The sequence below is a fragment of the Amphiura filiformis genome, chromosome 7 (assembly GCF_039555335.1).
Source record: "Amphiura filiformis chromosome 7, Afil_fr2py, whole genome shotgun sequence".
Lineage (NCBI taxonomy): Eukaryota > Metazoa > Echinodermata > Ophiuroidea > Amphilepidida > Amphiuridae > Amphiura > Amphiura filiformis.
The window spans coordinates 25826640-25838159 of record NC_092634.1 but is presented as its reverse complement, the minus strand read 5'-3'; the positions used below and the strand labels follow the sequence as shown (position 1 = coordinate 25838159).

The 11520-nt window shown below is 36.7% G+C and overlaps 1 protein-coding gene across 1 annotated transcript in view; it reads right to left on the bottom strand.

The window, feature by feature from the left end:
• Nucleotides 1-1644: 1644 nt before the first annotated feature.
• Nucleotides 1645-11520, bottom strand: part of LOC140156323 (uncharacterized) — a 12671-nt gene continuing 2795 nt past the window's right edge. Inside the window, exons 3-5 of the mRNA XM_072179302.1 lie at nt 8909-9056; nt 5407-5619; nt 1645-2952 (exon numbers count right to left, since the gene is read on the bottom strand). Coding sequence (XP_072035403.1) covers nt 2765-2952; nt 5407-5619; nt 8909-9056 — 549 coding nt within the window. The 3' untranslated portion in view covers nt 1645-2764. The remainder of the gene's footprint in view (nt 2953-5406; nt 5620-8908; nt 9057-11520) is intronic.

The following is an 11520-nucleotide window of genomic DNA, read 5'->3' as shown; positions in this document are numbered from 1 at the left end:
TGGAACCAATTTGGGTAAAATTCCACAATTTTGCGCGCTACGCCCACACTGGTCCGTTATAGAGTAAAATTCATTTTCACTTTGGGCTGAAATAGTCTGAAATTGAATTTTTTTAGCGGTCTTCGTCCTTATAAAATCGAAGCTCGTCTCCCTCTAAATTGTGATGCTCCCGCCGCTACTGTCGATCTTATATCTAAAGCAATTCTTACTTGAGTGCACACGCCTTTCTCACGTTGAGTTTGGGGGCCTAAAAATCCGTCCCTGCTCAGGGCCCCTGGACTTCGTCCTCCCTGTTCACCCGCTTGCTACGCCTTGTTTCCGAATAATTGTGTAAACAGAGACGTAGATTTGCTAAACTTTTGCTTTACATCGAGCGTGAATACTATGACAAGCAGACAGTAAACACTCATGTGTAGTAACAAATTCCTTGTATTAGTAGTCTTGTGCAAGACGGTAGCTTATATGGGCCTGCTGATCATCCAGCCTCTCTTAACAAAGACTACTCGCGATCGAAGGGGATGAGCGGCGAACGCGTTCGAGGGGGTCGAGCGGTCATGGATGATCTTCCTGATTGGCACTATTAGTTTAACAACCGCGCTCGGTCAGCGAACAGGCGAAGCTGACCGTCTTGTTTTTAAAAGTTGTTTAGGTCATTATGCACGTTTATGTAAAATGAGCAAATACATTGACGAAATACGCTGTTAAGGGGGTACCCAATTTTGTGCCTATTTTTGCATTTTCTCAAAAATTACAACGCATTCTTACAAGTAAGATATGTATATTATAGGGGCAAGGACTACAACTACACTGGAAATTTTATTTCAGCACAGACAACAGTTGTGGAGTTACAGTCAAAAATGAAGGAAAACCAAAATTTGATCAATAAATCAATAACTACTTGCCTTGAGTTGCTGAATTTTCAGTGCAGTAGTTGTAGTCTTTGCCCCTATAATATACATATCTTACCTGTCACCAATGCGCTATAATTTTTGAGCAAAATGCAAAAATAGGCACAAAATTGGCCAGGGGTGTAGTACCTCCTTAATCTAGTGGAATTTTTCATAATATACTTTATTTTGATACACCCTGTATACGGCATAAATAAAAAATAGACACTATACAAATGATAGGAGACATGATACTCGTACATCATGTAGGCCTGTGATATATTGTTCCGTTGTATTCATTGATCGATAAATTTTAATTTTTAGGAAATCTCAGTCCATCAAGAAATGTTCCACGCGTACGTAAGGCCGTATAAAATTAATGTTTTGGTTCTCGTCCCTCCTCCTCAATTTCTGGGATTTGTCAGATTTTTTTTTTTTTTAGATTTTTCAATTATTTTAGACTTTGGAATGATTTATGAATTGTTCATACATATAAATAAGTTTATTAGAGAACAAGGATCACTTCCAAGTCTTTTTGTGGTACTCTAGGGGGTTTATTCCTCAGAATCTCACATTTGAAAAAAAAAAAAAAAGGTGCCTCATCGTTTCCTCAAGCACTGTTGGAAAAGACCGAAAACTACTGACAATGCTGATTTTACATTGAAAAAAAAAAAAAAAAAAAACACCTCCCTCCCTCATCAATTCATGAAAATCCTCTGGACGAGAACCAAAATATTAATTTTATATGGCCTAAGCATGACCATCCATGCCATGGGGCGTTATTGTGCTATCTGGTTGGTCTTTCTAGATGGACTAGGAACATTGGGCTAGCCGAAGTTATTTAGGGCGTAGGAGTGAGTATAGTCGAGTAGATGTCTTTTGTGCTTTCCTCTTTCGTGTTAAGTTGCTTATGTTGAGGGGTCAAAAATGACAGGTACCCAGTGGGCACCCTTGAGCAATAAAAGGTCAAAGGTTATACAGGGGTCAAAATTCAAAGTATTCGTTATTCCACAATGATTCAGAAATATATTGTTTGACCTACCGGTATGGAGTTATTAACAAACGAGACAATTGAAATCTAGGCTTAACATAGGAAGAGGAAAAGGCACTAAATCCAATAGCTGCCTTGTGTCACATTTTTCTGGTATATTTTTAAAAATTTAAGTTTAAATGATATTTAACGATTGGAATGGATATATTTGTATTTCTAGCTTATTTTCTAACTATTTTCAACATCATTTTGTCCCTTAAAAACTTTCCAATGTAAAGTTTAAAAATGGCTGCCATTGGATTTAGCTCCTTTTGGAATAACAAAATTCGTTTAAAAAATCCTTTATAGTTATTTTTTCTTCGCACGTGGGAGGTTGAACAGATTTGCAATTATTTTATGTGAAACACAAAACATTCATCCGATTTTGATATAAAAAAATAGTCTCAAGATGGTCTTGTTATAATGTTATAATAATTCAGGAAAAGAATAGTTTTCATTATGTACGACATTTCGTTACCTGCGTAGATGTGTTACCATAGTAACGAAACATCGTAGGTAGTGCAAACTATTACGACACAAACATTTTGATACCATTTTCATCAAAATTTCTATGTTTGCCGCCGTGGAACCCACATTCCAACCTTTCCCCTTTTCACCAATAACTCCAGACTGATTGGTCGTAAGTGAGTCAAACCATACATTTCCTGAATACTTGTGACCTGGCGAAAATTTTGGAATAGGTTATAACCATATTGGAGTTTTGACCCGAATTTCTCGAAATGCTTAAGGGTGCACACTGGGCACCCGTTATTTTCTAATACTCATATGCAAATATATTAAAGGAAAACACGTTCGTCATACCCAACTTTACACTCACAAGGAAGTTCTATCCGACTGGCCCTGGTATAATTCGCAATATTCCTGGCACACCGATGACACCATAGCTGGGGTTTATGAGCTGAATTTCTGTCAGAGTTGTTATAGGACCAAAAGTAAGCGGCATTTGTTGGTAGCCCCATCCGAACGATATTGGTGGACCTACTCCTCCTGGACCTCCTATTGTATACATATAATCTGTAAGAATAATATTGTTATTGAAATAAAATTATATATTATATAGTTTCACCGAACATTTGATTTTGTAAAATTAATATAATGAGTAAGATTTAATCTTTCCCTAGTCCTTTTCAGAGGACTGAGCTTTCGGAACTCTAGTGAGTGCCATCTTCAGAACAACTAAATACTAGTAAATATTAGTCTTTGTCAAAGACCTCTCGATCCTAGGGGGGGGGGGCGAGCGGCGAAGCCGCGACAGCGAGCGGCGAAGTGGCGCTCCCACTACGGTGCTCCAGGCAGAGCCTTGTTGAAAGGCTAAGTAAATATGATGATGCACCTTATATAATAGGGAACTGTCAATACACCTTTGTTTCCAATGGACATTTTATAGTGAAATGTCATTGTACAAGGAATACATTTAAAAAAATTCCACATAGCCCCCGAATGAAAAGTATTTAATTATCTTTGAAATCACTCAAAAAGCATTCGGTGTGAATTTTACATCTGGACTAGAGGCTATTAAATTTTTATGTGCCTTTTTATTTTACATGTAAAGCCTATGGGGGTGACGATTAGAAATGGACAGCAATATTGAAAAACCTCATTTTGGGCCATTTTAGACACTAAAATGCCCATAAAAAAAGAATAGCCTCTAGTTCGGATGTAAAATTCACACACAATGCTACCTGAGTGAGTACAAACATAATTAAATACATTTCATTCGGGGGCTATATCAAAAACAAAAAATGTCCTATACCCTAATGGTTATGGAACAAAGGTGAATAGGACATGTCAAAGTGATTGACATGAAGTGTCAAAAGGGGATGTCAAAATGATTGACAGGAAGTGCCAATGAGTCAAAAAGGGAGAACTTCCTGTGTGGAGAACAAACAGGCTAATTAACGTGGTCAGAGGTCCTTTTGAATAATCTATTCCATTCAGGAGGAATGTCCACTCCTTTGTCCCCATTGAAATTGTCTGCAGTGGAATGGATATGTCAAGCTTCCATGAACTGCCTTTCAGACCACTTGGTGTTCATGTCCAAAATCTTGGTATTGTCTCAGTTAATGTCACTTGTACACCCCAAGGACCCTATTCTCAAGGGTCTCCAGCCAGGAGCTATCTATTCTATACCTTGTGGATCTTGTGACCAAGTTTAAATTGGTGAAACTGGCAGAACTTTGAAGAAGAGAACTAGTGAACACCAATGAGACACTGACTCTGGCAACACACAAAAATCAGCCGTCGACCTTTGTTTCCAATGGACATTTTATAGTGAAATGTCATTGTACAAGGAATACATTAAAAAAAATTCCACATAGCCCCCGAATGAAAAGTATTTAATTATCTTTGAAATCACTCAAAAAGCATTCGGTGTGAATTTTACATCTGGACTAGAGGCTATTAAATTTTTATGTGCCTTTTATTTTACATGTAAAGCGTATGGGGGTGACGATTAGAAATGGACAGCAATATTGAAAAACCCTCATTTTGGGCCATTTTAGACACTAAAATGCCCATAAAAAAAGAATAGCCTCTAGTTCGGATGTAAAATTCACACACAATGCTACCTGAGTGAGTACAAACATAATTAAATACATTTCATTCGGGGGCTATATCAAAAACAAAAAATGTCCTATACCCTAATGGTTATGGAACAAAGGTGCGTCGGTGAGCATGTGTGGCAAAACATGACATTGACTGGGACAATACCAATATTTTGGACATGAACCTAGAGTACCAAGTAATTTCAAATCGTAATTAATATAATGTATTGACATTAAGGGAAGGGGTATGAACGTCTGTACAGTATTTATTGTGGGACATTAGAGCACATCAGACATATCGAATTGCATTCTGAATACGAAGAATGTCCTTCTGATATCAAATAATTTAGATTTTTTGAAATTCGCCATGTAATACACATTTTATGGCAAATCATTAAAAATTGATATGTTTGATATTTAACAGTACTTGAAGTAAACTTTATAAATCTGATGATTCATACTTAAAGTGTATGTAGGTGAGATGAAAAGCCGACGATCAATTGAAAATTTTGACCTTTCGTATTGAAGATATGGATTTTTTTCCCAAAACACCAAAAAAAAAATAGGTCTTTTGGGGAAAAAATCTATATCTTCAATATAAAAGGTCAACATTTTCAATTGATCGTCGGCTTTTCCTCCCAGCTACATACACTTTAAGAATATATCATTAGATTTATAAAATTTATTTCGAGGACTGTTATATATCAAATTTGAAAATATCAAATTTTAATAATTTGTCATAAAATTTGTATTATATCGTGAATTTCAAAAATGAAAATTATTTGATATCAGAAAGACATGCTTCGTATTCAGAATGCAATTCGATACGTCTGAGGTGCTCTCATGTCCCACAAAAATACTGTCGAAACGCCATAAACGCTCATTCTAGATCCCTTAAAAAGCGTCAAATCTTATTAATACTCACACACTCTAACTGGGTCCGGTCCAATCTTTTCAACAGTTACGTTTGCATAACCCTGCTCTGGAACATTAACGACAGCTATAACCATATGTCTGGCTATCATATCTGCTGTACATGTAGGATCTGAACTAATAGCATATGTAGTACACTCTGTTTCTTCTCGTTTCTTTCTCGTGCAAGCTGTCTTCGCAAATGCAGGCCCCACCTTTAATCGTGCTGATGGTACAAAAATAATCACGATTTTAAACGAATTGGAAAATAAAATAAGAAAAATAATCCTAGGATCAAAATCTTAATTACCTTCTTTCTGTTACCGTAAGTTCCATTTACCTTTCTTTCCAAAACATCGAAAAGAAGTCTAAAATATAATGTTTTCGTTTGTGTTGTGTTCTTAAAGCAGCCATATTATAACATTTGCTGAGGAGAACGCCCTCTAAAACGATGGAACCGGAGTTTTATTCATTCATTCATTCATTCATATTTTATTTTGCCAATCACCAATCAATAATACAATGTACAAATGTAATTCAATAATGATAAGCAGAAGCAATAATAGTGATAATGATAATAAAATCATGGTAATAAATAACTAATATAATAACAAAAGTAATATTGAATCAACCTGAAAATATAGGGTTAAATCAGGTGATTGACGAGGACCCTGCTAAACGCGGAGCGTGGGGTGCAGGGCCCTCTTAAATAGTTACCAAACAGACAGACATACAAACACAAAACAGATGATCCGATTTAACACGAGGATGATAGTTAAGATAGAAGGAATGAAGTTGAAGTAAAACTATGGCTCCTGAAGACTAAGGATGAGAGGGTGTGAGCAAGTACTTACTAAAAAATGGATTGAACTAAAGTACAAAAGAAGAACGAAATGTATCGTGAAGGTATTAGATGTCCTCTGTGTAACCACAAATGATATATTTCTTAAAGTTGGATTTGAAGGTAGCAAGAGTCCGAGTCAATTTGAGAGAAGAAGGGAGTTCTTTCCATAGTATGGGACCTTGCGTTTTGGAAGAATTGTTTGCAAGGGCAGTGTTAGAAGGAAAGATAACATGTTCGTGAACATTCCTAGTATTGTAAGAGTGAGACAGAGTGAGAGTGTTGAAAAAGTTGTCAGGGACTAGATCCGGAGGAAGAAGGTCATTATGAAATTGATACATGAATGAAGCCAGTTGGAGTCTATAGAGATCACAAACTTTCAAAGTGCGTAGTGAAGAGAAGAGCGGGTCTGTATGGGCAAGCCAGAGGGAATTGGTACAGCTTCTGATCACTCTCTTTTGAAGAAGAAATGCAGAGTCTAAGTTGGCATTGTTAGGATCAGCCCACACGAGGGCCCCATAGGATAGATAGGGAAGAACCAGAGAGTTGTATAGAGTGGTAAGTGAACTAGAAGGAAGAAAATGGCGGACCTTTCGAATCACACCGTTGTATTTAGAAACAATCTTAGAGACATGTTGTGTATGTGAGTGCCATGAGAGATTATGATCTATTAATAGGCCTAGGAATTTAGTTGTATTAACATTTTCAATTGGGGTATCATCTATTTTAATATCATATTTAATATCAGGCTTATTACTATATTTATTTTTAAATATAATATAATTAGTTTTCTTTATGTTTAGTGATAATTTATTCAGTTTAAACCAGTTTGATATTATTTTTAGATCGCTATTAATGTTTTGTTGGAGTATCTTAGGGTCAGAGTGAGAAAATAAAATGTTTGTGTCATCTGCAAATAAAATGAAGTGAGGAGTGGAAGTAGTGCAAGGGAGGTCGTTGATATAAAGTAAGAAGAGTAGAGGACCCAAGATAGATCCCTGGGGCACACCACAGGTTACATTAATGGATTTAGAAAGGCAGTTATTGAAGATGACACGTTGATTTCTACCAGAAAGATATGCTTTGATCCAATCGTTAGCAAGGCCTCGGATACCATAGTGGTGAAGTTTTTGAAGAAGAATGTTGTGGTTTATGGTATCAAAGGCCTTACTCAGATCTAAGAAGATACCAATGGTGTGCAGCTTGTTGTCAAGATGTTGAACAATTTTACAGTAGAGGTCATTAACTGCCATATTAGTTGATCTGTTTGGTCTAAATCCAAATTGATGCTTCGAAAGGATATTGTTTTTAGTTAGAAAATCCTGGATCCGGGTATACACTGTTCTTTCCAAGAGTTTGGAAATGGCGGGAAGGATGGAAATAGGCCTATAGTTTGTGAAATCATGTTTATCACCAGCTTTGAAGATGGGAGTAACATTGGCCCATTTCAAAGAGACAGGAATAGTGCCCGTTGAGAAGGAGAAGTTGAATATGAATGAAAGAATATGGTTGATTGAGGGAATAATTTGTTTCAGGAGAATGTTACTGATGTCATCATTACCACTACTATGGCTATTTTTCAGATCGGAAGCTAATTTGGTGATTTCTTCTGGTGAAGTTGGTCCAAGGAAAAAACTGTGAGGAAAGTCGTTAGATGAAAAGGAGTGTTTGAAATCCGAGGGGATCTGGGATTTTTCAGCAAGAGTACTACCAATGTTAGCAAAAATGAATTGAAACTTTCAGCGATTTGTTTATTATCAGTAATTTTAGAGCCATCATCAGTCATGAAAAAAGTCAGGTGATTTAGATTTTTATTACGTCCAAGTAGATTATTCAATGTTTGCCACAATTTTTAGTATCACTTTTATTATTTTCAATTTTATTTGTAATGAAGTTCTTTTTACTTGTTCTTAGAAGTAAATTTAGATAGTTCCTATATTTAGTGTATTTATTTTTATTATCAGGAGTTGGTTTTTGAGTATACATTTTATATAGTTTATCTTTTGTTTTAATTGATTTAATAAGTCCTTTGGTTACCCAAGGTTTTTTAGGCGTATTACGTTTAGAGATAGTTTTAGCTTTAACAAGGCAGTGTAAGTTGAGAAGTTCAGTAAACTTATTAATGAATTTATTATACGCGACATCAGGGTTGGGTGAGCATTCAACAAAGTTCCAGTCGACAATTGAGAGGGCATTCTTCAATCCATTGATGTTATAAGGATGGAACTGGCGTCTCTTATAAGTGTATTGTTTTTTAATTGATTCAGTTCTATGGGTCTGTTGTGTGGTGAAAACTGGGAAGTGATCAGACAAATCGGTGATGATGATACCGGAGTTTATAATGTTATCGAGGTCATTGGTGAAAATGTGATCAATCAGCGTGTTTTATTATTACGATGGAAATATTAGTCGAACACGTATGCACAGTACGTACACGGCGTGCGGGATACACATACACACACACCCCGAGGATCGTACCGTATTACAACCACGGGAGTAACATACATGGGCACTAGTAGTAAATTCCAATTTTCTATGCTTTACCTCACTTGTTCGGCTCAAAATTAAAAGGGGACATATCTGCCAGTAAAAGCTTACATTTTATGGAAAATAAATACTAATCTATTTTTACAGAAATGTTATAATATGGCTTTAACTCTTTTTAAATACTTACTGAATACGATCTTGAAGCAAAACGAACAACCATTTGATGGAATGTCGCTATGCGAGATTCCGGAATTAGGACCAGAAGGTGGACACCCCGACATTTGACTATATGACAACAATTTGGTATCCTTTACACAGTCCTGTACTTCCGCATTCTACGAAAAGAACAAAAACAAATATTATGACCTAATGATGCAAATAACTAGCACACTGGCGTCAATAAAGACATATATATGCCAACCTCTACATAAATCTTAAACGGAACACTACGGGAGTCACTTGACGTGAGTTGGCATCACGTGATCAATTACTACACGGCAAGGTTCGCACATGCACTTGGTGCTATTAACGTCCCAATTTAATTTACTATCGGAAACACTAAAGCTTTGGTTCTCAAATCAAGCTGGTGATGTAATCAATCACGTTACTACAATTTGCACTAGAAGTATAATAGTTATCTTACTGATGTAACAGGATCAATAACCATGTCTATGTGTCTAAACACCCAGAGACCTTTGAATTATGGGAAGGAGGGAACAACGTCACGATTTAAGGGTACTTGCCCATGAATTTCATTCAGGGGCGTGTTTGAAAAACGGCACAGCGTATTCGTAAAAAGAATAAAAAATACTAAAATTTACACCAGGGTTCGAACCACTGCCGATACACTATGGATGCTGAACAGTAAACGATGCCACTGTGCCATGGCGGTACCTGTGGTTAATGTCGGACGATTTTCAAAGATATACATATCTAGTCTCCACAGCAGCCAGTTTGGTTCCGCTCCCTCCACACAAACAGTCTGCCAATTGCCACTTATAACGCCGTTTCTGATTAGCTACACGATTGTAGCCGTAGAGCTGTACATACGGGAACTTGATTGACCTCAGTCAGCTGGCGAGATGGCGCGCCATGGCGGGTCAAACTTGCTCATGAATAATAAAGTAGCCGTCTAGCCGATCGACCAATTGAAAGCTTTGTTTGACGTCAAGCTGGATGACGTCGGCAGAACATACTGCAGTTACTGTCCGTTTTCCTATACACAATACACAGTGCTCTTTCCCATTGACGCGTGACCTTTACAAATAGCCCTACGTTAACAGTATGGGGATATGACTAGTTAACGTCGCTGTGTGAAAAATAACCGGCCAATATTAAAAGTACTCTTCTAAAGTTCTAGAAAATATAGTTTTTAACATGTCCTAAATTTTTAGCTAATTTAGATGTTTGGAAATATTCGTACTTTGGTGTTTTAGTTAATGTTATAGGTAATAGTACATTGCCTAGTTAACGTCGCTGTGTGAAAAATAACCGGCCAATATTAAAAGTACTCTTCTAAAATTCTAGACAATATAGTTTTGTAACATGTCCTAAATTTTTAGCAAATTTAGATGTTTGGAAATACTCGTACTTTGGTGTTTTAGGAAGGATATGTAAACGACAGATAACACCAAAAATATGAAGAAATTATTTCTAAACCGTGTTAAGTCAAAAATCATTATGTTGCTCATTTTCAAGAATGCTGGTTTACAAAAAGCACGACATTGTCTGATTTCGTGAACAAAGCCACACATAACATTGTTTCCTTTCGTTTCCTTTATAATCGGTTACCCAACTGAAGCTATGAATACCATCTTTATTGCGATATCGCACATGAAAACAGTCACTTGTGCACAACCAGAGAAGATCCGATTTAATCAGTTGAGCTGTTTCAATGAGTGTTATCTTGGTTTAATAGCTTTTAATGGGGTTAAGTCCTGCAAAGGTCGAGATGAATTCTACTGTAGACATGACTGCATCATGAAACCGTTAGCGAATCAAAAAGGACCAGTTCGTGATCATTGGCAGACTGTTTGTGTGGAGGGAGCGTAACCAAACTGGCTGCGGAGGAGACTAATACATATCAACACGTTTCTAGTGTATTGAAAAGCAGAATTTGGTAGGAATACAGTCATAGTAAGACATTGGACTCTACTTGTCTGTTTGTTTTTCATTTAATACAAATTAATTTTAATGAATTGAACTGGTATGACTCTTAGGACTCGTAATAAACGACGATTAATTTTCTAATAAATATAATAAAAACGCTGGGTCATGCAAGACGTCCTTGTAATTTAGGTCAAAACCAGGAGAGCGACAACACACCCCTACGTGTATAAGCCTACTTGCGCGATCGATACTCAATGATCCAGACAATAGCATTTGAATATACCGCGCTTATGTATGCATCTGCTTGACATGCCTGGTACCATAATAGCTTCCAATAGCCTACCCCACCGTAAATAGCTTTCTTCATATCCTCGCTGTGCCAAGATATACGTGTCTTGGACGTAATTTCGAGGCATATTTTGTTCAAAAATGATAGGAAGGGGCTGTTTTCAGCCAAAATATTGGCTGTCACCAGATGCGCAATGGTACCGGAAAGTGTTGCAGAAAGGTAAGCGTACTTATTATTTATTCAAAATATCATATTTTAATGAATTCGGATGCGAAATCCGAAAAGGGATTGACAGGTCAAAATTCTCACACTAGAAATATTGTGAAATAAAATAAAATAAAATTTAGGCTCCGCAAACAACGTCCAATTATTCCCATTGGTGTTTGCTACACGTGTATATA